A 27,378-nucleotide genomic window follows, 5' to 3' on the forward strand; every position below is an offset into this window, starting at 1 on the left:
CCCATCTAGCGCTAGTCTAGACAGAAGTAGTTCAACACTTACCTTTTTTTAGTGGGTATTTATTTTTGTTTTCTTTTGTAACTTTATTTGGATACAATTTTTCAAACTCACAGGAGGCAATGATAAGAATTTACATAGAACTCCCATAATCACAAATCCACCCCCCACCCCCGCCTTTTTTTTTAGGTTAAACCCTTAGAGATAGAGCATTGCTTCTTACACTGTAATGTGCATGGGAATCATTCAAAACTTGTTAAAATGCAGATCCTGACTCAGCAGACTTGGGGTGGCACCTGAGAACCTCCATTTCCCAGGTGATGTGATACTGTGGGTCCACAGACCATTCTTTGAGTAGCACAGAGATGGCGTATTTGTCTTCATTTCTGTTCCATCTCTACCTCAGACTTGCTCTTTGACCTTGAAAGGTTATTTAACCTTTCTAGACCTCAGCTTCCTTGGCTGTGAGAGAATCAGTGTCAACATTCCTGCCAAGGACATTTATTAATATATATTTTTAGCAGCACTCTGATCTTTGGGGGGCTGACTTCCCTCCCTTGCATGCAGCTGTGACCAGCAGGGGAGTCTCAGGATCTTCTGTCCCCTTACAGAAGCCAGTAGAGACCCCTGAGGCTCCGTCCCACTGACCTTCTGCTGTAGCCCAGGTCCAGCAGGAGGCAGGAGCGGGCCTAAGGTGGGCGAACCAGCCTCTCTGTCCTGGGACTTTGAATCTCAAGTAGAGTGAGCCTAGGGCAGAGCAAATGGTGAGGTGTGTCTGGTCTAGCTCTGCCGTGTGCTAAGTCGTGTCTGATTCTTTTGTGACCCAATGGACTATAGCCCATCAGGCTCCTCTGTCCATGGGATTCTCCAGGCAAGAATACTGAAGCAGGTTGCCGTGCACTTTTCCAGGGGAGCTTCCCAACCCATGGATCAAATCCACATCTCCTGTTGAATTGCCTGCATTGCAGGAGGATTTCTTTACTACTGAGCCACCAGCACAGTCCAGCTGTGGGGCCAGGCTCAATGGCAGATTCTTAACGTTTATCCTCATTTGCTTCTCCCTTCACCTTCTCTCATCTGTGTGTGTGTGCAGATGTATGTACACACACACACTCACACACACTTTTTCATGAACCATTTGACAGCAAGTTGCAGACATTATACCCTTTTATTTCTAAATACGTTAGTATGTATTTCCTGTAAATAAGATATTCTCATGTAACTGCTTCCCTGGTAGCTCAGATGGTAAAAAATCCGCCCTCAGTCGGGGAGAGCTGGGTTCTATCCCTGGGTTATAAAGATCCCCTGGAGGAGGGCATGGCAACCCAGTATTCTTGCCTGGAGAATCCCCATGGACAGAGGAGCCTGGTGGGCTATAGTCCATGGGGTTGCAAAGAGTCAGACACAACTTAGCAACTAAGCATAGCACATATAACTGCACACAAAGATCAAGATCAGGAAGTTTAACGTGGGTGTAATGCTATTATCTAATCCACAGTCCATGTTCAAATGCCCAATAATGTCTTTTATAGACTTTTCTATAGACTTTTGAAATCTTTCTATAGATTTTTCTTTTTCTTTTATAGATTTTCCCCTGGGCCAGGATCTAGTGTGTGGGCACACTCGGCATTTACTCATCCTGTGTGTTTAGTTTCCTTTCATTTGGAACCATATCTTGGCCTTTCTTTGTCTCCTGTAAGCTTGTCATTTTTGGAGAGTACAAGCCATTTATTTTATAGACTTTCTTCTTTTGAATGTGTCTGTTGTTTCCTCATGGTTAGATTCAAATTACGCATTGTTCTCAGATATAACACAGAAAGGAGACAGCTTCTCCCTAACGGTAATGGAGTTACAGATATTGGTGGGGCTGAGGGGACTGGATGAATCGTGTGGTGCTAGGTTGAAATGAAAGATATCAAGAAAAACTGGAGAGCAGGTAAGCAGAGAAGTGTGTGTGTGTGATGTGTGTGTGTGATGTGTGTGATGTGTGTGTGTGATGTGTGTGATGTGTGTGTGTATGCTGTGTGTGTATGTGTGTGTGATGTGTGTGTGATGTGTGTATGTGTGTGTGATGTGTGTGTATGTGTGTGTGATGTATATGATGTGTGTGTATGTGTGTGTGATGTGTGTGCTGTGTGTGTATGTGTTGTGGGTGCAGGTGTGTAAAATGCCTTCTCTTGGCTGGAGATAGGCCCTGGAAACAGCAGCATCCCAGCAGCAGTGAGCACCCCTGGTGCTCGATCTTGGTTTCTGTGTACCGTTTCCTGTTGAAGGAGCCAGGCAGGCATCCTTGGAGACTGGGATGGTGTCATCACTGGGCAGGGAAAGTGAGATGAGCCGGGAATATCTGGTGTCAAAAAATAAGACAGTGCTTAAAAATGAAGTGGCTCTCACTGGCCAAATATGAGATGAGATTTTTTTTTTGGCTGTGCTGGGTCTTCTTTGCAACCCGCCGGCTCTCCGTGGCTGCAGGCAGCCTTTCTCTAGTTGTAGTGGGTGGGGTTGCTTTCTAGCCGTGGTTCACAGGCTTCTCACTGCTGCAGCTGCTCTTGTCTCGGGGCTCCGGAGCACACAGGCTTCCGTAGTTGCGGTGAGTGGGTTGAGTTGCGCCGTGACATGTGGGATCCTAGTTCCCAGACCAGAGATTGAATCCATATTCCCTGCATTGGCAGGTAGATTCTTAACCACTGGACCACCAGGGAAGTCCCTGGGATAATATTTTAAATAAACAATACTAGTAATGAATTATAGCCCATTGACAGAAACAAGTCCATGCTCCTATAACTGAATAAGCATAAATGGGAGGAGGGAAAGCTCTTTCCCACAATGGGATGCCAGCCACTGAGTACAGAGCAGGAGTGTCCAAGCTGGAATGTCACCTTTTGAAACCATCAGGAATGCTTGGATTAGGTAAGGAGCATCAGTAGACACACAAAATTGGGAGAAAGTTGGGTAAACAACTGGGTTAGCTACCTAACCTCAGAGTGTTTTCCCACAAATTGGTTATTAATTACTAGAGAGAAAATGGTATCTTCTCTGACGGGCAATGAGGCAGAGAGCCCCCAAACCAGGTGGTCAGTACTTAACATCACTGATGTCATGGCCCCCTTTAGGGTGCTCTGGAGGGACTCCTGTCACGATATGCATGGTTTCCTTGTTCCTAAAGTAAGATGTCTTCTCACTCATTTCTGTGCCAGGTCATTACTGTTCAGGTATTCTCATCTAAAGCATTTTTTTTTAACTTCTTATTTGCCTATTACCTAGATAAATAACACTCAAGGAAGGAAGCTGTATTCTCCCCTGAGTCTCTGAACTGGGAGCAGGCTTCCATTTATCTGGGAATGCAGGCAGCATCTAGGACATTTCTGAGGATGCTTCGAAGGAGCATTGCTGGGAGAGGCTTTCATGGCTAGAAACTCGAGCTTAACCCAAATGCTGCTGCTGCTGCTGCTAAGTCTCGTCAGTCGTGTCAGACTCTGTGCGATCCCATACAGGGCAGCCCACCAGGCTCCCCTGTCCCTGGATTCTCCAGGCAAGAACACTGGAGTGGGTTGCCACGTCCTTCTCCAATGCATGAAAGTGAAAAGTAAAAGTGAAGTCACTCAGTCATGTCCGACTCTTAGCGACCCCATAGACTGCAGCCTACCAGACTCCTCCGCCCATGGGATTTTCCAGGCAAGAGTACTGGAGTGGGGTGCCATTGCCTTCTCCGAACCCAAATGCTAGTCTTATAGTATTGCTAGATACAAAGAATGCTACCTGTTGTCAGACATAACTACAGAAAGTAAGTGGAACACCAATGAAGTTAAGGATCAAATTATTCACTTTTAATTGTATTTGCTTAATATTCACAAGCCTAAATGTAACACAAAACAGGAATCAAAGTATTGGATTATATTAGTTTCCTGGGGGTGCTGTAACAAGTCCACAAGCTGGGTGGCTTAAGATAATAGAAATTAATTTCTCATAGATCTGGAAGGAGGAGTCTGAGATCCATGTGTCACAGGGCTGTGCTTTCACAGAAGGCTTGAGGGAAGAACACTTTCTCACCTCTTCCCATTTCTGGTGGCTGCTGGCTGTTCATGGCAGTATCTGTCCTGCTCTGCCCTCATTGCCACGTGACCTTTCCTCCCTGTCTATCTCTGTCTCCCCATGGCCTTCTATGAAGTCCCATAGCTGGACTTAGGATCTCAGTGGATTTGACATCATATGGGAGTTATATGATGCCATATGCATGCTAAGGTGCTTCAGTCATGTCTCTTTATGACCCCATGGACCATGACTGGCCAGGCTCCTCTGTCAATGGGATTTCCCAGGCAAGAATACTGGAGTGGGTTGCCATTTCCTCCTTCAGAGGGTCTTCCCCACCCTGGGCCTGAACCTGCATCTCTTAGGTCTCCTGCATTGGCCAGAGGGTTCTTACCACTAGCACCACCTGGAGTTGAGTATTCAGTTCAGTCCAGTTGCTCAGTGGTGTCTGACTTTGTGACCCCATGGACTGCAGCACGCCAGGCTTCCCTGTCCATCACCAACTCCCAGAGCCTACTCAAACTCATGTCCATCATGTCGGTGATGCCATCCAACCATCTCATCCTCTGCCATCCTGTTCTCCTCCCGCCTTCAATCTTTCCCAGCATCAGCATCTTTTCCAGTGAGTCGGTTCTTCACATCAGGTAGCCAAAGTATTGGAGCTTCAGCGTCAGCATCAGTCCTTCCAATGAATATTCAGGACTGATTTCCTTTAGGACTGACTGTTTGGATCTTCTTGCAGTCCAAAGGACTCTCAAGAGTCTTCTCCAACACCACAGTTCATAAGCATCAATTCTTCAGCGCTCAACTTTCTTTATAGGAGTTGAGTATGACCTCAGCTAATTACCTCTGCAAGACTTGATTTCCAAAATAAGGTCACATTCTAAGATTTATAATGGACATCAGTTTGGGGAGTCACAAAGAATCAGACACGACTGAGCAACTTTCACTTTCAGTTTTGGGGAAACAGCATTAAATCCACTGCAAGATGGATAAAACAAATATTATCCAAAATCCTTACTTCGTAAATGACAAAGGAAGAAAGTAGGTGAGGATAGAATTACAAAATGGGAAAGAATTTCCAGAGGGCTATTTAGGCCTTTCATCCCCATAATCCAGGATAACCCCCAGAAGTGAGAAGTCTGCTTGCCTTCCAGGACAAGGGTGTTGCCATGGCCACTAGGAAGGTACCAACCCCACAGCGCGGCTGCTGTGATTTAAAAGTGATCAGTGGGGCCATGTTCAGACCTTCTGGAAGGGAAAACTCAACCTCTAGTGGCCGGCCTTTCCCATCTCCCCAGGGTTCTACGTAAGAAGATGCGGAAAGAGGGAGAAAGGATAGATTTGGAAACAGAGGGAATAGAGTTGACCTGATGGTTTCTAAATAAACGATAGAGGTTCCTCTTCCGGAGACACTTATTCCGTCTCTAGGAAATGCCTGGTGTGCAGTGTAAGTTGACCTTTGCCCTGACTCTGCAGGGCGGGTTGCCTCTGAGTACCCTGCTAAGGTCACAGAGCAAGTGGTAGAATCTGATGGGCCTCCTAAGAGCCAGTGCTATCAGCTGGGCTTACAAGCATCCCCTGATCTTCCTAGACAATATTGGGCCACCTCAGGTGGTAAAGAAACTGCCTGCAATGCGGGAGACCTGGGATCCCTGGGTTGGGAAGATCCCCTGGAAGAGGGAACTGCTACCCACTCCAGTATTCTTGCCTGGAGAATTCCACAGACAGAGGAGCCTGACAGACTACAATCCATGGGGTCCCAAAGGGTCAGACACAACTGAGGGACTCTCACTTTCACTTTCTGGTACTCTTGGGGCTTCCCAGGTGGCGCTAGTGGTAAAGAACCCATCTGCTAATGCAGGAGACATAAGAGACTCAGGTTCAATCCCTGGGTCAGGAAGACCCCCTGGGGGAGGGCATGGCAACCCACTCCTGTATTGTTGCCTGGAGAATCCCATGGACAGAGGAGCCTGTCAGGCTACAGTTCATGGAGTTGCAAAGTCAGATATGACTGAAGCGACTTAGCATGGCAGGCACGGCTTGTACTCTTCCCAGAGGGGCTGATTCATTAGGGTGTTTCACTTCCACACAAAGCTGAACTGAAAACATCCAGAGGCAAGTTCTCCACTCTGTAGTCCCTGATGACTGTGCTCCAGTCCACATCACCATGCATGGGGCAGTCCTGGGACCTCCATCCACCCTGCAGGCTCTGTGCAAGTGAGCTTCACTTGCAGAACCACTCATGAGAGAAGGAAGCAGAGGCCCCAACAAAGAGGCAGGGACTCTAGAGAAGGAGGCAGGGGCCCTAGAGAAGGAGACAGGGCCCCAGGAGAAGGAGATAGGGTTCCCAGAGAAGGAGGCAGCGGCTCTAAAGAAGGAAGCAGGGGCCCAGGAAAAGGAGGCAGGGGCCCTAGAGAAGGAGGCAGGGGACCCAGAGAAGGAGGCAGGGGCCCAGGAAAAGGAGGCAGGGGTCCTGGGAAGGAGAAAGGGATCCCAGGGAAGGAGGCAGGGGCCCCAGAGAAGGAGGCAGGGGCCCTGGAGAAGGAAGCAGGGGTCCCAGGAAGGAGAAAGGGGTCCCAGGGAAGGAGGCAGAGGCCCCAGAGAAGGAGGCAGGGGCCCTGGAGAAGGAAGCAGGGGCCCGGGATGACTGGCTAGTTTTCAGTAACCTGTATAGAGACAGCCTAAATATGAATGCAGGTGTATTAGGGCCCCAGGGCTCTTTAGACCTGGACACAAGACAAACTCTCTGTTTCTGGGTTTATTTATTCTATTTAATATATTAAATATATTTTAATATTAATATTTATATTTTAAACATTCTTAATAAAACTAGAATGTTTATAAGTGGAAAGTTCTGGGTAGAGTGTGGCAAACATGAGCCCAAGGCCCATTTAAGTAGAGCCGCTCACTCCACATCCTTTTGCGCTAGGTGATTATGAGATTCTCCTGGTGGGTAGCACACCTGTAAGCCAGTGCTACATAGCATCCCTGAGGGCCCCAGATCTTTCTCTCAGACTCTGGTTCTGGAGGGGCTGGAGGTGACTCAGTCTGAGAACGTTTTCTTACTCCTTGTGGAGGTGAGAAAAGGGAACTCTGCATTCAAATGGGGGCTGACCGAGGTCGCCCCTAGCCTACACCAGCCCTAGCAAGTGGTCATCTGAGTGACCAGTGGATCTAGCTGTGGGTTGGAGAGTCAAGTGTTGAAAGTTCCAGTGGTCCAGAACCTTCCTAAGTTAGCACAGAGGAGCAGTGGGTGGGATCATGGAGAGATACCAGCAAAGAAATGAGAGCCCCCCCCCCACTCCTACCAGGATGACAACTTTCAGAAATATAAGGACAAAGGCTGGATTTGGGTCACCAATCCACTGAACTTGCAGTCTGTATTCTTTGAGGTAGATGACACAGTCATTTTGTTATAGTTGCACATTTTTCCTATCTGCTCATTGATAGGGACTTGAAGAGCAAAGAAGCCTAGGAACTTCATCAGCAAGCATTTCCTTGCTGAGGAATAGAGCCTGGGGGCATTTATTTTACAAGTGTTTATTGAATAGCTGGCAAAGTCGGTGTGGTGCGTACTCACTGAGCACAGGTGTTCCACAGGATGAAGTTTTGAGTCCTATTGTACTACCAAGTCTTTTTCCCCCCATCTGAAATATGACTTTTTTTTTTAATCTGGAAATATTCAACTCATACCTTTTCTGGAGTCAGGGCTTCCCTGGTGGTTCAGATGGTAAAGTGTCTGCCTGCAAAGCAGGAGACCCAGGTTTGATCCCTGGGTCAGGAAAATCCCCTGGAGAAGGACATGGCAACCCACCCCAGTATTCTTGCCTGGAGAATCCCATGGACAGAGGAGCCTGGCATGCTACAGTCCATGGGGTTGAGAAGTCTCAGACATGACTGAGCAACTTCACTTACTTACTTTTCTGGTGGCCAGAGAGGCAGATACCCCTAGGAGTCTTTATGTTAGTGAAGGAAGCTGACCTTGAGAACTAAATCAAAACACTGGAAACGTGGGTAGAGATAGGAGGAAGTTGTTGTTCAGTAGCTAAGTCATGTCTGACTCTTTGAGACCCCATGGACTACAGCATGCCAGTCTCCCAGGGTTTACTCGGATTCATGTCCATTTGAGTCGGTGATGCTATCCAACCATCTCTTCCTCTGCCACCCATTTCTCCCAAGGGTCCTTCCATATCGAGGGCCTTAGAATGAGTCGCCCTCCTGGGGTTGTGGCTCCCCTGCAGAAAAAGAAAGAGGGGCCCTCTCTGGGTTCTGTGGCCTCTGCCTTCACCTTGGTTAATGACCAAGTGAAGCCTGCACACAGTTTGAAGATCATTGGCATTTCCAGAACAGAACAGAATGGATTCTTCAGGGTTGGGAGCTGGGCCTCAAGACGCAGAGGGCCTGCCTTCCTGGCTGGAGCCCCTTGTCATCTCTTGCCAAGGACGTTTTCCTCCTGACCTGTTTTCTTCCCTGAAGGGTTGTTTTTCTATAGCATGGTTCAAACGTTCAGACTAGAATAAACTTTCATCTTCTTGCTAGAGCATCTTGTCTGTCGCTCCATACAGCTCAGCACTTCCTCTCAAACTGCTTTTCTCGTAAACCAGGGCTCTCGGCCAATAGTTTTTATGTCATTGACCTTATTCATAGCTTGTTGGCATCACTGAGTTGTTCTCACTGAGGTCAGTGAAATATTTATATTTCTTTATTTCTTGTGTCCTTCTAAAAAGTTGCAGAGAAGCTAAAAAGTAAAAAAAAATAAATATGATCTTAAATGCCCAGGATAGCAGGCTTGTAAGTCACTTGCAGTTAATTTTGTTACAAATTAAATAATCTTTTTTTTTTGTCTACTTTTTAAGCACATGTGTACATCTGGGTCCTAGATTCCTCTTTGATTAGTTTTTCCCGTGGATGTTTAATTTCAATTTACAAAGTAAAAATGGCACATGTTTTAAATATTCTATTGTAGTGATATGATATATAGGATTCATCTTTGATATAGGACTGAATCAATAGCATACAGCATAAGGAAATTTAAGAATACAGTTGCAATGTATTCTTAATGCATCTTTTATTATGTTGTTGAAGTATAGTTGATTTACAATGTTGCATTTAATTTCTGCTGTCCAGCAAAGTGATATACATATTTATGTTCATTTTCATGTTCTTATCCATTCTGGTTTATCATGGGATATTGAGTATAGTTCCCTGTGCTATACGGTGGGACGTTGTTGTTTATCCATTCTGTATGTGATAGTCTGTGTCTGGTAATCCTAAACCCCCACTCTGTCTCTCCCCCTTGTGGTTACTGCCATGGCAACCCCAGCTCTGTCCTCTCTGTGAGTCTGTCTGCATTTTGTAGATGAGCTCATTTGTGTCAGATTCCATGTATAAGTGATGTTATGAGTATTTGTCTTCCTCTTTCTGACCTCTTTTGCTTCGTATGATATCTCTGGGTCCGTCTGTTGCTGCAAATGGCATTATTTCCTTCTTTTTAATGGTTGAGTAATACTCCACTGTGCGTGTGTGTGTGTGTGTGTGTGTGTGTGTGTGTGTGTGTGTCTCACACACACACCGCACCTTCTTTATCCATTCATCTGTCGATGGATGTGTAGGTTGTTTCCATGCCTTGGTTTTTGTGAATGGCGCTGCTGTGAACGCAGGGGAGCATGGGCCTTTGTGAACGCTACTTTTGCCTGGGCACGTGCCCAGGAGTGGGATTGCTGTCTCATCTGGCATCTGATATTATTTTATGTCATCCCTGCCACTGTTTTGTGTTTCAGGTACAGAGCCTTCATTTTTATTTTGACATTTTTGCTGTATGCAAGTTTTCACTTATCTCGAAAGCCTATCAGCATAGTTAAGGTAAGAAATCATTCAAAGCACTCGGTTCATTTCCTGCCTGTAATCTCTATAAGGAACAAGTTACTTTAAGAGCCACTTGTGGGGGAGGGGAGTGTGAGGGAGAGTCGTGAGATAAATGGAGAAAATGGATTGTTTGAGAAGCAAGCTATTTTGCTGCTCTGCTTTTTGGTTTCTCTTTCTCCTGAATCTAAAATCTCTAAACTGGTTTCAGGATTTATAATTTCAGTGGTAGTATATTTTCAGTTATATTCATTGACCATTCCAGAATTCTAGATCTTAGTTAAATATCTATTCTGTCTTATATGAATTTTCTCTCTAAATATATCTGACCTAAAATTGCTCCCCAAATTGCTTCCGCAGTCATTAGGTTTTCATTCTAAGCCTGACAATGGTTCTGCTTCTTCATTATTCTTAGAACACTGGATTTCTGTGTGAATGATGGGTGGGCAGGAGTTATTAAGCAGGCATTTAACTCGACTTGAAGAAAAGGAGATTAAAGTAGACATTCCTACATAATAGCCAATTATAACTTGGGGGAAAAGCAGGAATCGGAATGACATCATTTTGCCTGCAGACTGTCAGCAGGCTTGAATGACTTTTGACTCTTTATTATAGAAGGACGAGGAACTCATCCAGGGCCAGAGAGAGCTCATTTACAGCTCAACTGCCCCTCTCTGCCCCACAACCCACTAGCTTCCCCACCCCCACTTTCTCCTTGCTGGCGGGGCGCTGGTCCAGGACTGTAATTCCTCTGACCTTTGTGGTCCTGCATCCTCTGCTCCCCCAGGGGCCCGAGTGCTGGACAGCTGCCTTTGTGGTCTGCAGGCCAGTAGCAGCGCCAAGGCTGATGCTTCTCTGGACAGTTCTGTGCTCCCTGCACTCTAGCAATTCCCACTGGATGTGAAACATAGTCCATTCACCCCAAGGATTCTGCAGTTCCTCCTTGAGCTCTAGTAAGCAGGAATTTCCCCAGCCCTTCAAGTCACTTTTAATAGTCTCCCTTTTTTTGATATGCCAAGTTTTAATAACTATGGAAATATTTGCAGACCTTAAAATGTGGTTTTCAAAAGAGAGAAAGGGACAGGGCAAGAGATGGTGGACCTTTATCCACTCTACCAGCATCTTTAAAACCAGTACCAAGGACCAACTGCCCCTGGAAACTTAAATACAACTCCTTCCTGTCTTCCTGGCTAGGGAAATAAACATATGACTCAAGAAAGGCAAGTTATGAAAATGGGAGAGACGGTTGAAGGGGCCTTAGTGAGTGCTGTGGAACTGAAGGAGCTAGAGAGGTCTGGAGCTTTCCTGAGGTTCAGGATCCAACCTAAAAGGCTGGGTTTGGATCCCGGGGCCAGTACCCGACGTGATAGGTGGAGGGCAGCTGTCACCCTGCAGCAGCAGTCTGATGAGTGAAGGGCCTGTGTTTGGACTGGGGTGGCACCCCACTCCAGTACTCTTGCCTGGCAAATCCCATGGACGGAGGACCCTGGTAGGCTGCAGTCCATGGGGTCACAAAGAGTCGGACATGACTGAGCGACTTCTTCACTTTTCACTTTCATGCTTTGGAGGAGGAGATGGCAACCCACTCCAGTGTTCTTGCCTGGAGAATCCCAGGGACGGGAGCCTGGTGGGCTGCCGTCTATGGGGTCGCACAGAGTCAGACACGACTGAAGTGACTTAGCAGCAGCATCCCACAGGTGGGCTGGACACCAGAGGGTCTCCTTCTGATGGTTACGCCCATCCCCTTGTAGCCAGGGCCACCCTCCTGGCTTCCCTGATGGGGGCTTGGGGCTTAATGATGAGGCAGTCTTGTGAGCAGCTTAGCTGAGTTTTCATCAATCACAGTAACTGTGGCTGAGCCCTCAGCCTGACCAGGCGCACGAGTCCCTTGTTTAATATCATCATCACAGTTGTCCTGAGAGCATCCCTTTGAGGAAATTGAGACTCTGGAGCCTAATTCCTCCATGAAGGCTGGGACCATGCCAGGTGAATTCCATGACTTCAGGGTCCCTGCCCTTAACCTCACTGGCTCAGGGTCTCTGTTGTCCAGTTGCTCAGTTTTGCCTGACTTTTTGCGACCCCGTGGACTGTAGCACGCCAGGCTTCCCTGTCCTTCACCATCTCCCAGAGCTTGCTCAAGCTCATGTCCATTGAGTGGGTGATGCCATCCAACCATTTCATCTTCTGTTGCCCCCTTCTCCTCCTGCCCTCAATCTTTCCCAGCATCAGGGTCTTTTCCAAAGCGTCAGTTCTTCCCATCAGGTGGCCAAAATATTGGAGCTTCACTTTCAGCCTCAGTCCTTCCAATGAACATTCAGGGTTTCAGGGCCTCTAGGGTAGGTTTAAGTACCTAAGTACATTCACAGCATCACCCCTAGATTTTCCTCAGCACACATATGGTCTGACTCAGCGCCTTCAGTGTGCCTGGTTGTGGATTAGCCTCATCAGAACCCAGGGGCTTCTTGGCCTTCTGAGATGGATGACATGTCCCACTACATGTGATAACCTTCCTTTGTAATGCCTTACAAGGCTTTCACATGCCTGATTTAGCTCATCTTATGTATATTCCTGTTGACCCACGGGACAGTTTGAATTATCTCTCACCCATATTTATTAAAACATTATGAATAAATAAAAATATATTTGCTTCCCTAGAATTGATCACCAGGGGTGGTGACTTACATAGCGATTCACATTCTTTCATGCCATTTATAGTGACCTGACATGTCATGTCAGCATGAGGCTGCTTTGTTTATACTTGCTGCTAATATCTGTCGTTTTCTCTGATTTTAGTAGATAGCAAAAAGGAAAAATAAGTGATAAAGATGAAAACAGGTCTGGGAGGAGGTGGGGTTACAACCTTGTTCTCTTTTCAGCTGCTCTAGATCTAGCTCCGCCTCCTACCTAGAGGCTGGAGGGACACTCGGTGAGGGACTCTTCCCTGCCGCCCCCTGCCCTGGGCTGGGCCAGAACAAAAGCCTGAAAGCAGGGGGTTCTCCGGAAAGCTGCTGGGATCCAGGTTCTCCGGGGGGCGGAGACCGATCTGAGTGTGAATGTTCAGCTCTCTCTGCACACAAGGGACCAGGAGAAGAAAGCTCTGAAGTCCATAGGCGGACAGAAAACAAAGCCTGAGGGACTGGAAGTGCTCACCTTGGCTTTGGAGGGAAACTTGCTATCTGGAAAGTTCCACTCTTCCTAAGTATTTGTATTGAAATAGGATGCAACTCCAATGAAAATCTCAGGAGTGTCTTTGTTAATTGAATTAAATAACCTTAGAGTTTATATAGACTTCCCAGGGGGCACTAGTGGTAAAAAACCTGCCTGCCAGTGCAGGGGATGTAAGAGACTCGGGTTCGAGCCCTGGGGTGAGAGGATCCCCTGGAGGAGGCACAGCAGCCCACTCCAGTATGAAAAGAATGTCCAAGAATTAATTACCAAATTGTGAAAAAGATAACATTTTTAAGCCCCTATAATCAAATGATTATGGTATTGCATGAAAGCAAACAAGGAGGTCAGTAGAATAGCATAGAAAATACCGTAGAAGCACAGTCGAATGGCGACAGGTGATGGGAAAAGGGTAACTCGTCTAATAAGCGGTGATTCATCTGGAAGCTTCATAATATTGAACCTCTGTCATAAAACAAATGGATGAATTAAAGATTTAAATATGAAGAATGAAAAGTACAAATCCAAGAACAAGATCATGTCCATTTTAGGGGTGTAAAGTGGGGAAACCCAGAGCAACGATGGGCGGAGGCGCTGAAGAGGCAGTTCACGGGCAAGGGATCCGAATTTCAGGAGCTGCACTGACTGTGTGCAAGCTTGCTGATATCTGTAAGTGCAAGTTCAAGTAACAGTGTGCCACTTTATACCCACTAATGGGCAAAGCATATAAGACAGTGACAGCCCTTGCCAGATGCGAAGGGTTTACAACCTTTTGGGAAGTGTCTGGGTAACACCTGTTGACATTAAAAATGCTTGTCCTTCAGTTCCTGCTTCTGGGAACTTTGTCCATAAAAATAAAAGCACTTAGGAATATCCGCATAAACATCTTATTGCATCTTTATTGTAGCCTTATTGGCAATTAAAAAAAAGGGAAAAGGGGAGAGGAAAAACCCTGGCTATTATGTGAACTTAATCAGCAGGTGAAAGTTTGACTAAATTATAGTAAATTCATATTCTGATATGTACAACTACTTTAAAAATTAATTAGAGCAAAATCAGTTGATGCAGAAAAATTCCTCGGAGGTATTTTTGAGTAAAAAGAGTGAAAGTGTACATAAGTCCATGTAGAATGATCCCATTAAAAAATAGACAGTGACCCCAAGGCCTCCCGGTGTATTTCTGAACACCGGTGTAAGTGGGCGTGTGTCCGCATATGCAGGTGTGTGTCTTCATGCGGCGCCTGTGACACAGACGAGCTGACCACCAGCAGGTGCTGCCGTGAGTGGGGCACCGTTTGTCTCTTCCCCCTGCTCTCAGCACTATCTTCTCCACTCTTGCCGCTGTAACAAAACCCCACAGACGGATGGCTGTAAACAGCAGACGTTCTTGCTCATGATCCTGGAGTCTGGACTTCCCCAGTCATGGTGGCAGCATCATCAGTTTCTTCCAGCCTGCAGACAGCCATCTCGTGTCTTCATATGCTAGAAGGTTGAGGAGCTCTCTGGGGTCCTTTTTTTTTTTTAAATCTTATTTATTTATAATTGAAAGATAACTGCTTTACAATATTTTGTTGGTTTCTGCCTGTATCAACATGAATCAGAGATATGTTCCCTCCCTCTTGAACCTCCCTCCACCTCCAATATCCCACCTCTCCAGGTTGTCACAGAGCACTGGTTTGAGCTCCATGAGTCATACAGCAAATTCCCACTGGTTGTCTACTTTACATAGGGTAATGTATATGTTTCCATGCTAGAGTAGCACGCGGGTCCCTTTAAAAGGGCACTTAGCAGTGGCCACAGGACTGGAAAAGGTCAGTTTTCATTCCAATCCCAAAGAAAGGCAATTCCAAAGAATGCTCAAACTACCGCACAATTGCACTCATCTCACATTCTAGTAAAGTAATGCTCAAAATTCTGCAAGCCAGGCTTCAGCAATACATGAACCGTGAACTTCCAGATGTTCAAGCTGGTTTTTGAAAAGGCAGAGGAACCAGAGATCAAATCGCCAACATCCACTGGATCATTGAGAAAGGAAGAGAGTTCCAAAAAAACATCTATTTCTGCTTTACTGACTATACCAAAGCCTTTGACTGTGTGGATCACAATAAACTGTGGAAATTACGAAAGAGATGGGAATACCAGACCACCTGACCTGCCTCTTGAGAAATCTGGATGCAGGTCAGGAAGCAACAGTTAGAACTGGACATGGAACAACAGACTGGTTCCAAATAGGAAAAGGAGTACGTCAAGGCTGTATATTGTCACCCTGCTTATTTAACTTCTATGCAGAGTACATCATGAGAAACACTGGGCTGGAAGAAGCACAAACTGGAATCAAGATTGCCGGGAGAAATATCAATAACCTCAGATATGCAGATGACACCACCCTTATGACAGAAAGTGAAGAAGAACTAAAGAGCCTCTTGATGAAAGTGAAAGAGGAGAGTGAAAAAGTTGGCTTAAAGCTCAACATTCAGAAAACGAAGATCATGGCATCTGGTCACATCACTTCATGGGAAATAGATGGGGAAACAGTGGAAACAGTGGTTGACTTTATTTTGGGGGGCTCCAAAATCACCGCAGATGGTGATTGCAGCCATGAAATTAAAAGACGCTTACTCATTGGAAGGAAAGTTATGACCAATCTAGATAGCATATTCAAAAGCAGAAACATTACTTTGCCAACAAAGGTCCATCTAGTCAAGGCTATGGTTTTTCCAGTGGTCATGTATGGATGTGAGAGTTGGACTATGAAGAAAGCTGAGTGCCAAAGAATTGATGCTTTTGAACTGTGGTGTTGGAGAAGACTCTTGAGAGTCCCTTGGACTGCAAGGAGATCAAACCAATCCATTCTAAAGGAAATCAGTCCTGGGTGTTCTTTGGAAGGACTGATGCTAAAGCTGAAACTCCAATACTTTGGCCACATCATGCGAAGAGTTGACTCATTGGAAAAGACCCTGATGCTGGGAGGGATTGGGGGCAGGAGGAGAAGGGGACGACAGAGGATGAGATGGCTGAATGGCATCACCAACTCAATGGACGTGAGTTTGAGTGAACTCTGGGAGCTGGTGATGGACAGGGAGGCCTGGCATGCTGCAATTCATGGGGTCACAAAGAGTCAGACATGACTGAGCGACTGAACTGAACTGAACCCCATTTATGGACTTTCCTGGTGGCTCTGACAGTAAAGCATCTGTCTACAATGTGGGAGACCAGAGTTCGATCCCTGGGTTGGAAAGATCCCCTGGAGAAGGAAATGGCAATCCACTTCAGTACTATTGCCTGGAAAATCCTATGGACAGAGGAGCCTGGTAGGCTACAGTCCATGGGGTCGCAGAGAGTCGGACATGACTGAAGGACTTCACTATCTATAACCCCATTTATGAGGGCTCTACCCTCATGACCTAATCACCTCCTCCAGTCCTCCTGTCCTAACACTATCACGTCAGGGGTTAGGTTTCAACATATGAATTTGGTGGGACACCACTACTCAGAGCACAGCGGGTACCAGAACTTTTACTTTTCCTCTAGAACTGTTTTCGCATATTGCTGCCAAGAGTTCTCTTAACCCAGAGCTTTATAAAAGGAGCGTGAAGGACTAGTTAGAATAAATGGCCCCACACAACCTAACGAGCTCTAGAAAGTTGTCTAAACATATGCACTTGGTATAGATGATGTACACACTTGTATGTGCACGTGTGTGCATCTATGTACACGCACATACTAAACTCCACGTGTGATCCAAAGGTGGAATGAAGCTGACACAACCCCATCCTCCTGATGAGGCCCGAGTCCCCGGCTTGATTCCTGCCCCCCCACCCCATTGTCACCTGTCAGCATCTTCTGGACCCCTTCCTGATTCCCCCTGGGTTATCTCCTCCATTAGAAAGAGCAGCTTCGAGGAGGCCTTGGCCAGAAAACCCAAGAGCAAACCCATGTTTTTGGAATGAATGAGCAAATAGAGTTTCTCAGGGTGTAGTTGCTCAGGTTCAGAGTTTAGAGCATAGGGTCTTCATTAATGTACATTTATATAAAAGACAATTATGCCTAAGTGGCTGATGGGCAAGTGCGTGCGCACCCACGCTTGTCCCTGCCCCTCCCCCACACACAGTGCTGCGTGATGTCATGGCTGTTCTCAGCCTCCTTCCGTCATGCTGATAACCTGTCTTCTCTTGCTCCCCACCCCCCACCTGCCAATCACTGTGGCAGTTCATTTTGTTTTCTGGTTTATTTCACTGTTCCCATTCCATTGTGTATCACACAGACATTTATTAAACCGTCATGAGCCCCGAGTACCAAGAACGTTCCATTCTGCTCCTCCTCCCTTGGCGTCTCACAACTCTTATTTCTCAGCTGCCACATTGTCTTCTGATTGATCGACTTTTAATAACTGCCTGCTGTGTTTTGATTAATTTCATGTGTAAAAAATTTGCAAAGGAGACTGCCTTTATGAAAACAGAAAGCTAGCTACCCCCCCCAAAATGATTTTATAATATGATAAGAATCAGTTCACCTGGTGAGTTTGTTTTGTTTTTACAAACTAAGATAATCTTAGTTTTATTAGTCCTTATCTTCCTGCAAACACCAAGTTTCAGGAATATCCTCAGAACTCATTATACTCAAGTAATCTTCAATCTTTTATTGCTTTTGCTGCAGCCTTTCCATGGGATGGGGTGGAGATTGCATTTCTCACGTGAAAGAGCCGGGGGAGAAAGGGGCTGAATGAGAGGAGGGGCAGCTGGAGGCGTCAGGGTGCCTCAGTGTGGCTGGACCCCAAACTCACAGCTTAGCCAGTTTCTGAGTGCTTCTGAGGACTGAGCACCCCAGGAGGAGCTCTCCACACACACCTCCACCTGCTCACCTTTACAGCAGCGCTGGGGTGGGCTGCACTGTGCTGGCTCCATAACGGACGGTGGGAGCTCACCTCCCGTGACTCGGCCGAGGCTGGAAGCCGGAACAGCGGCACCCAGATCCTGGCTCAGAGGCTGTGCCCCTGACCAGCAACAGCAAACCAAAACAGGAACCCTCTCCTGCTTGTTGATGAAACAAAAACGGGTGCTTTCTAATCCTTTCCATCCCCTGTGGATGGTGAAAGAGGGTGTAGACCTGCCGTGGGAGCGGCATCTACAATGGTCCTCTTCGCAGACTTCTGTGAGACGCAGGTGTTAGGAACCCCACATCAGCCTTGCTCACAGGTTTCCGTGTCCCACCCCCAATACACAGCCTACAGGGTCCTCGCATCCTGCCTGGGGCTCCTTCAGTAAAGGGTAAATAGACAGCATCAGTGGCACCTCTGGGCCTGGCCCTGATGGCTTCCGAGAGAAGCATCAGGGGAAGGTGGGCAAACACACCTGGCTCCTGAGGGCAAAGACAGGAGATGCTTGCATCAGGTGGGTGGGGAGGTGCTGAAATCCAGCTTCACGGAGAGGGGCAGGGCTGCAGGCTCCCCAGGCCCTGTCCTGAGTTCACAGTCACGCCCTCAGTTTCTCAAGTGGCCCTAGGGGGCCCGAGGATACCAAGGTGGTGGTGCCCCACCCCACGACCGGGCGGATGAGCTCAGCTAAGAAAAGCTCTTTGCTGAGTGTTACCTTGAGTTTGGAAAGCAGAACCTTGGCTAGTTTTAGGGCCATGTTTATATTATAGCAAGACAGCCCAGTGATGACGACAAAGCCATGTGACCAGAGTTACTGGGTCCTGTGTGCCAGGCCAGGTCTCAGAGGTGTGTGTCCTTGTAAAATCAGGAGGTGTCCGCTCTGGCTAACCACGGCCCTGGCCAGGTGGCCTCTTAAAGGACATCAGCCTCTTTGGTGACTCCCTTCTGAAGAGACAGGGTGTCCACAAAGCGCAGGTGGTGGACAGGCCTCCTGGCTGCCCCCACCTGGTGGACTGGGGTCCAGTCCACTGCAGTCCTGCTGCTGTGTGTCTTGACCCCGGGGCAGACGCCCCTGCCGGGGCCCCCTTCCTGACATCCGCCCAGGCCTGGCCCCTTCAGGCCTCTGCTCCCCCTGAGGGCCACCTCCCTGGCCTTGAGGACACTTCCCTTCTACCCTCACTCATACCAGACTGATTGGTTCATCTGAGCCACGTGTAGCGAAAACCCCAGAAAGCCCACAGCAGGAAAGAAGTGGGAGCCGGGGGCCGTCTGGGGAGGGACACTGTGTGACCCCCAGGCTGCCTGGCAGATGCATGCAGTCCTGTCTGCCACTCCTTGTGTTTCAAGGAACAAGTCGCCAGTTTCAGGTCCCCATACCAGGATGGCCCGGGCTGCCATATGGCCCTTTTCGAACATGCATGCTCCTCCCTAAGGAGCACCCTGAGCTGGTTTTAGGCATGTTTTTGAGATACAGTTTGCACAAAGTAAAGTCCACAGACCTCAGTGTCTGGCCTGGCAAATATTTGAGGTCTGGCCAGTGTCCAGCTCTCGAGGGCGCCCTGTGCCTGGTCCCCGTCGTTACCCCACCATCGCTAGGTGACCACAGTCCTCTCGGTGTCACCTGGATTCTTTTCCGCCTCCTGAGCTCGTGAGCAGGGTCCCACGTGTGCTCCTCTGTGGAAGGCTTATTTTGAGATTCAGCCTCATGTGGACCTGAAACTTGTTTCAATGATATAAATACAGCAAGATAGATCCATGCATCTGCTTTGGGCACGTGGTCCTGGGCGCAGCCCGGCTGCTCTGAGCAGTGGTCTCTAGGTGGCTGTACGGGCTATGCTGGCTGTGTCTGTGCTCAGGAGGGGCTGGGCGCTGCGGAGCTCGGGAAAGGTCCTCATCAGCAGACATGCGGTGGGTCCTGCAGAGACATTGCCCCAGGGGTGCCTTATCCCCTGAGAACACAGTCACCCTAGGATGGCTGTCCCCACGCTGCACCCCTGAACCCCACTGAGTTCTCTCTCTCTCTGGCTTCTGTCCACCCCACGGGTGTCCCAGGGTGAATTGCACAGCTACTGCACAGCTTCAAATGATGGGAAAGTCGGATTCAGCAGCCGGAGCCAAAAAGCCAGAGATGCCCCTGCTCACCAGCTCCCAGACAATGGGACCGACTGCGGCTGGGCCCCGTTCGGTGAGTTCTCCGTCTGTTCCCAGCCGCCACCCCCACCCCCGTGCTCCCCCCAAAGGCTTCCTCCACAGGTGGAGACCCCAGAGCTGGCTGGCTGGCCTGGCTCCCCTGGCCCAGCTGATCTTAGCAGCGGTAACGATGCCCTTGGATAGATGCAGCCACGCCTCCGGTTGCAAACTGGTCCCTCCTCCCAGCAAACCAGCCTCCCGCCTTCAGCTGCTGCTGTGTCTCCAGTGCCCATATGCAGGGATTCCCAGCCTCCAGGATCAGAGGAGCTGGTATAATAATAATAGAGACAAAGGGCACAATAAATGTAATGCGCTTGAATCATCCTGAAACCATTCCCCCATCCTGGTCCATGGGGAAATTATCTTCCATGAAACCAGTCCCAGGTACCCAAAATGTTGGGGAACGCTGGGTTAGTGATTAGATCTACTGAAGGTTGGGCTTCCCAGGTGGCGCTAGTGGTAAAGAACCTTCCTGCAAAGCAGAAGACATAACGAGATATGAAATCTATCCCTGGGTTGGGAAGATCCCCTGGAGGAGGGCTTGGCTACCCGCTCCAGTATTCTTTCTTGCCTGGAGAATCCCATGGACAGAGAAGCCTGGCGGTCCATAGGGTCGCCAAGAGTCAGACACAACTGAAGCAGCTTAGCATGCATGCACTACTGAAGGTCATTTGCAGGTTGCATTTGTCCAAGCTGGAAGTCAGGACTAACAGGGCATAAGCTGTGGGCGGAAACAAGAAAGCTGTGCTGCGGGGCTGGCCGGGGCAGGACCTGGGGGTGATGGTGCTGAAGCAAAGCCAGGGTAACCGTGAAACAGAACGAATAAACTGCAGGCTCACCCCAGCGATTGGGATTTGACCTGATGGGAGGATATTTATGTAGCGATAATCTGCAGTGTGGCGACTTTATTTCCCGTTGCTGCGTTTTCTGTGCTACCATCTGAGGACACCACCCAGCCCTAGCGAGCAAAAGTCAGTATTTCACTGCCCCGCTCCTGGACGTACGCTGACATTTAGTGAAGGCTAAGCAACACTCTGGCTCCCCCATTGCTTCTCGACCCGTGCAGATCAGGACAACTATCAACAGCTGCTTGGAGCCCTGGACTACTCCTTCCTGTGCGCGTACGCCATCGGCATGTACCTGAGGTAGGTCTGACTGGGACTGCAAGACCCAGCTGGTCCGCTGGGTGCAGAGGGAGGCTCAGGCATGCTGAAGATGCGGCCCAGTCCACAGGTAGTGGTCCTCTCGTCTCTTCTCAGACATGAGGTGAGGTGGGAGCCAGCGCACGCCCCAGGTGTCCGGCTGACCAGGCAGGCTGTCCTCAGATGACTTATCCTGGCCCGGGGTTAGACGCACGGTGAACCCTGCAGGGACCTGGTCACTCTGGAGCAGGGTGCTGGTAGCTCCCCACTCAGCAAGCCCAGCAGAGCACCCTCTCCTCTGGTTTCAGGGGCTGTTGTCTGTTTACTAACCTGCCTGGCATCCGAGCAGTTCACACGGGGTGTGCCTGGCGTGTCCACTGGATGCCCAGGTTAGCTGGACCAGTGCCTCCCCTGCCTGCCAGAGGCCATCCTGCCTGGCTGTTGGGGGTGTGGGCTCCAGGGACACGTTGCTGGAATTTGATCCTGGCTTTCTTTGACTACTCACTCAGGTGGCTTTGGACGAGTCACTGCACCTCCTCGGGCCTCGGTTTCCCCTTTTACAAAACTGGGAAACCAGTAGTTCTTAACTCACAGAGGTGTGATGAGAGTTAAATAAGTTAGTATATATAGGATGCTCAGAAGAGGGCCCATCTGTGTTCCCAGCATCTGTTGCATATGATCATCATTACCCCATTCTTGATCCAGTTCTGAAGTGGCCTAAGAAGGTGGTAAATGTTAGCAGGTATAGGATATGTGATTGGCCAATTAAAAATGGCTATTGTGTCAGTCCAACCAAGTTTAACAAAAAAAAAAGAAAAGGCTTATAGGGACCAAGGCCTTTAGTCCAAAGAGACTTTTGTTCAGAGAGAGAGATTTTAGAGCTTTGAGGATCTCTGCTTTCCCTATAAATGTTTACCTTCTTTGCTGAGGCCCACCCGGACTGTGTTATTATCCAGCCCTGGGCCCCACCTCCCCAGCTCAGGACCCTGTGGGTGGCTGGGTGTCTGGTGCCCAGACAGGCAGTTTCTGCTGAAACCCCGTGTTGAACTTGCACATCTGTAGAGCAGCAGGGCTTGTCTGAGCGCGGCTCAAATAGTAGCAGACGCAGGACAGAACGCGAGCCCAGCCTCAGAGAAGGACGAGGTAAGCCTCAGGCTCCCGAGGGCCTCAACCGTAGCCAACCAGCCATATCCTACCCTGGGGTCAAATGTTTGTGATCTACAGACTACAGTTTTCCTGGACACCAATAATCAATAATATAAAAAGACCCAAAGGTTGAGTGTGTTTTTCTGTTACTGAAAAGCAGTGTTTAAATGTGGTTCTCAGCTGGGAGTGACTGGAGCCATTCCTGGTTTTCTCAGCTGGAGAAGGGGGGCGCTGCTGGCATTGAGTGGGCAGAGACCCGGGTGCTGCTAAGTGTAGGACAGGACCCAGGACAGCCCCTCACCACAAAGAATTACGTACCCAAGGCGCCAGGGGTGCTGAGGCTTAGAAGCCTGGTTTGAATAAAGTGGTTTTTTCATTGCTTATTTATTGGCAAAGATGGTTCTTCATGCACTTCGCCAACAAAGGCTATTATGAAATAATATTACTTTATTATGAAATAGTGTAGCAATGTGAAATTCACAGTAGACTTGTGACTCGAGGGTTTACCTGCTTCCTTGTGTGGCCTTTCAGTGACCCCATGGCACGTGGCTAGTGATGTGGACGGTGCTGGTTTAGTGGATAAATCAGACACAGTGGCACCTGCATTGACCCAGCTCAATGCTGGCAGCTTCAAGCATGAATGGTGTGGCTTTCATTACCTGTAGGAGCCTGATAAAATGTGGAATGCTGCCCCTTCTGTTAGGTCTTTTCTTTAAATACTTTTAAACGGAGACCAAATTGAGGCTTAGTATTATCTAGCAAGACTGGAGGACATTTGAAAGCCCAGCAATAGCAGTAACTCTCTGGAGGCCCATCTGACTCTGCACTTGCTCTGTGACCTTGGACACCTCAGCCAGCCCCCCCAGGGACATGGCTCCTCTTCTCTGAAGTGAGCAAGATGAAGTAGATAATTCCTTTAGCTCTAGGGTGCTCTCGAGTTTGTACGTGATCAGGTTTCTACTCAGCTTGAAATTTGACCTGAATGCTGTTTATAATTTTAAATCACTTTCTCTGTTTTTGTGTTTAAAAGGTCACTTACATGATACTGGGTAGATCTTTTTTTTTTTTTTTTTTGGTAAATTCAGAAGGAAGAGCTCTCTAGGGTATTGATTCTTGAGATGAAAGACCGGAATTTTGGAGTTTGTTCCCAGGGGAGGCAGGTGTCATTCTTCATTACATTTCATATTTATCTGACTCATAGAATGATTGCATGGAGGAAAATGAGACCCATAGGGTTGAGTGTAAGAGGCTCATAATCGTTAATGATTGTTCTCCAGCTTTTTTATTCACTTAGTAAGTGATACCATCAGGCTGTTCCATGGTGACATCTCCTATAGGGAAGTAATAAAGAGTGTTTCCTATGGCATTGGGCAGCGTGGTGTGATGGTGGTAAAAACCTGTTAAATATATAGCCCTGGTATGAAATTTTCACCCTCCCCAGAAGCACCAGAACTATTTTATTGCACACCCACCACCTGCCAGGTGCTTAACCAAATTTACTTGTCTGAGCACCTAGGCAACTCTAGGAAGCAGTTCTCTAGAAAGATTAGCTCTTTATTGAGTCATCCTGTTGTTTAGGAGGAGGATGGAGCATGGAGGCTTTGCCCCCATGTTTCAGGCTTTGCCTTAAATAAAAGACTCTGTCGGTCTTTAAACCAGATCACAGTGGTTGAGGCAGGAGGGTCATCAGCAGAGCCCCTTTCGCTGCTCACGCACAGCTCAAGGTCACAGGTGGTCCCTTTTCCTGCCACCTGTCTACAATCCAACAGTCAGAACTTTAAGACACTATATATTCCCTGGCTATTGTTTTTATATAAAACAGGATTAAGCCAGCAGGACAAGTTTTTTGCTTTTTTTCACTGGCAGTCATCCTTTCTGTCAGAGTGTTTCAATTTTACGATTTGACAGTTCCTTCTACTCTAAATAGAAAGTCTTAAAGGATGTCTCTGATTTCTGGTGAATAAATGCTCCATTGAGAAATAATTGTGATTAAAACTTCCTGGAAATTGGAGTGCTTTCAAGTTCTAAAAGCTCAGAGAACAGCCTGAAAGCATCCGGAAAGCAGTGGCCGGCTCGTTTACGTCGTGGGTGTGTGCATTTTCTCGTGTTTGTCTTTCTTTTTTCTCGTCCTCAGTGGCATAATAGGGGAGCGCCTCCCCATCCGGTGTTACCTAACCTTCGGGATGCTGGCCAGCGGTGCCTTCACTGCCCTGTTTGGGGTAGGGTACTTCTACAACATCCACAGTTTCGGGTTCTATGTGATAACTCAGGTGAGGTCCGGTCCATGGCTCACCACACGTTGGGTTTCCACCATGAGCTGGATGGGGTGTTCATGTCACTTCTGCCAAGGGAGTAGATGGCGGAGGATGGGAGAGGTGGCAGAACTGTGTCCTGTCTGAAGTCAGGATCAGCGCTGGACCACACGGCCCCTTCTCTCTCCTCTGCTCTGAGATGCCAGCAGCCACGAAGTGTTTCTTCGTGTCAGGAGTTGCCACTTAAAGAATCCTATCTGTTTTTACCCCAGCAGGGGGATTGGAGCATGAAGCCTTATGAGTCCTTCTGCCTTTGTTTGGATGAGTTTGAGATGCTCTGTCCTGTCACAGACTTGACTGCTCCAGAGTTGGGGGATGTGGGTGTGGCAGGGGGAGGAGAGGGTTGAGGGGCCTTGGGGGCAGTCAGTGGGGATGAAAAGTGAGGGCCTGACAGAGCTGCAGGGGATCGAGGGCCAGACGGGCCTGCGGCCGGCCCCTTCTAGCAGGCCCGGCGCTGCCCAGAACGCTCGGCTCTGCCCCTGCCAGCAGCCCTGTGGGTAATACTGACTGGACATGGAAAAGGACTCAAAGCAATGATGCTCAACTTCTGAGGCTCTCCAGAGAGTCCAGGAGGATGTTCTAAAATCATGGGGCAAATTATATGTAATTTGCTCTTACAACTTTCGCCACAGGACTTCAAAGAGTTTGGCTGTTTTTGTTACCAAAGTGATGTACACTTTATAGTAATACAGAAAATTAGAATTCCCCAGAGTCGCAGCATGTTCCTGGAGGGAAGGCTGAGCCTGTTGGCCCCCAAGACCAGACCAGCGGCTCCCAGGCTGCCTCCCAGAGGCCAGTCCTTCCCTGCGGAGGTTGGAAGAGACTGGAGGTTGGGCCTTGCTTTGTGTTCCTCCTGAAGCTGTCCCCTGAGGCCACTGAGATGAAAGCAAAGCCAGTTGCCTATACACTTCCTGAGTCCCTTCTTCCAACGAAAGCTCAGGGCGCTCTTGGCAAGTGGAGAATGTTTCTCCAGTTTCCAGGTCAAGGTTATGCTCAATTCAGTGGAGCCTTAGCAACTGTACCTTCTTGATGGTGGAAGGAAGGAAAATGTGCAATTTATAAGCCACGTTTGTGGTTTCATCACAGTTCTATAAAACAGAGAAGGTTTTTCTCTTTTTATAAAGTTTTAGGTTGGAAAGACACTGGACAGCTTGGCCCCAAGCTGTTCATCTCTCAGCAAGAGATTTTCTTTTCTTTCTTCTCTCTGCTTATTCTAAAATTTTCATAGTAGGCATACATTACTCTCATAATAAGGTATATACGTGTGAGCTCAGTCATGTCTGACTCTTTGCAACTCTATGGACTGTAGCCCACCAGGCTCCTCTGTTCATGGGATTATCCAGGCAAGAATACTGGAGTGGATTGTCATTTCCTTCTCCAATATATATATACATATATATAGGGCTTCCCTGGTGGCTCAGTGGTAAAGAATGTGCCTGTAATGCAGGAGACCTGAGTTCATTTCCTAGGTTGGGAAGACCCCCTGGAGTAGGAAATGTCAACCCACTCCAGTATTATTGCCTGGGAAATCCCATGGACAGAGGAGCCTGGCAGACTACAGTCCATGAGGTCACAAACAGTCGGACATGATTGAGCAACTGAGCACGCACATACATATATATAGTTAAAATGCACGTTTGGCTATCGAAGCTCCCATTGAATGGGCTTCTGCCCCTTCTTCCTGTGAGGTCCCTGCTGTGCACCCAAGCCCTGAACACGGGCTCCCTCCGTGTGCGTGTCCCCCTCAGTGGTCCTCTCCTTTGCTCTCTGTTGCAGATCATCAATGGACTTGTGCAGACCACCGGCTGGCCCAGCGTTGTCACCTGCCTGGGGAACTGGTTTGGAAAAGGCAGGTGAGGAAGGCAGACTTTCCAGCAGCTTTCATTCTTCTGATGAAAACTAGACCACTTTATTTTTAGTTTTTCTTCAGATTGATTACAGAAAAATCACCTTAGTCTACTGTATGAGATAAGATGCTTGAAACCTCTGGGACTTGGGGGTTTGAAATTCAGATGGGCCTTGGTCCCAGGAGATGCCCCCCGTTGTGGGCAAGGAGGAGTCTGAGTCACCCTCACAAGCCCACCAGAAGCCTGGGCTTTACCTGGCCTCCCGGGAACCTGGAAGAAATCAGTCAGGGCCTCGCCCCAGGCCTTTGGAAGCAGAAGCTACATATTCACAGACTGGAAGGTACAGGGAAGTGTTGGCAGGTCCTGTCGAGGTCACCCAGCACCTGGTAGCAGAGCTGTACTCACCTCTGGACCTGACTGGAGTCAGAGGCCATCCTAAAGTTCGTGTGACACACAGCACAGCCAGGACCACGATTAGAAAGTGGTTGGAGACGCTGGACAACATAGGGAAGCTAAAACAGGAAACCCACTCATCCAGCTTTATTTAGCCATGTTCATCTGGCGGGTTCATCAGCATGAACTTTTGTTAACAAGATGTTTCATCAGATGATTGTATTCAGATTGCATGCTTGCTAAGCTGCTCGGTCATGTCCAGTGCTTTGTGACCTTATGGACTATAGCCCTCGGGGCTCCTCTGTCCATGGGGATTCTCCATGCGAGAATACTGGAGTGGGTTGCCATGCCCAATTCCAGGGGACCTTCGCCATGCAGGGATCTAACCCACATCTTTTATGTCTCCTGCATTGCAAGGGG

The 27,378-nt window shown here is 48.2% G+C and overlaps 1 protein-coding gene across 6 annotated transcripts in view; it reads left to right on the forward strand.

The window, feature by feature from the left end:
- SLC37A1 (solute carrier family 37 member 1) overlaps positions 1-27,378 on the forward strand; it is a 102,615-nt gene that overhangs the window by 31,226 nt on the left and 44,011 nt on the right. For all 6 annotated transcript variants that reach the window (XM_061422394.1, XM_061422419.1, XM_061422436.1 and 3 more), the window contains 5 exons: positions 9,810-9,891; positions 19,981-20,113; positions 21,185-21,263; positions 24,541-24,676; positions 26,495-26,571. In XM_061422394.1, coding sequence (XP_061278378.1) covers positions 9,810-9,891; positions 19,981-20,113; positions 21,185-21,263; positions 24,541-24,676; positions 26,495-26,571 — 507 coding nt within the window. The remainder of the gene's footprint in view (positions 1-9,809; positions 9,892-19,980; positions 20,114-21,184; positions 21,264-24,540; positions 24,677-26,494; positions 26,572-27,378) is intronic.

Source organism: Bos javanicus, chromosome 1 (genome assembly GCF_032452875.1).
Source record: "Bos javanicus breed banteng chromosome 1, ARS-OSU_banteng_1.0, whole genome shotgun sequence".
In the NCBI taxonomy this organism is placed as follows: domain Eukaryota; kingdom Metazoa; phylum Chordata; class Mammalia; order Artiodactyla; family Bovidae; genus Bos; species Bos javanicus.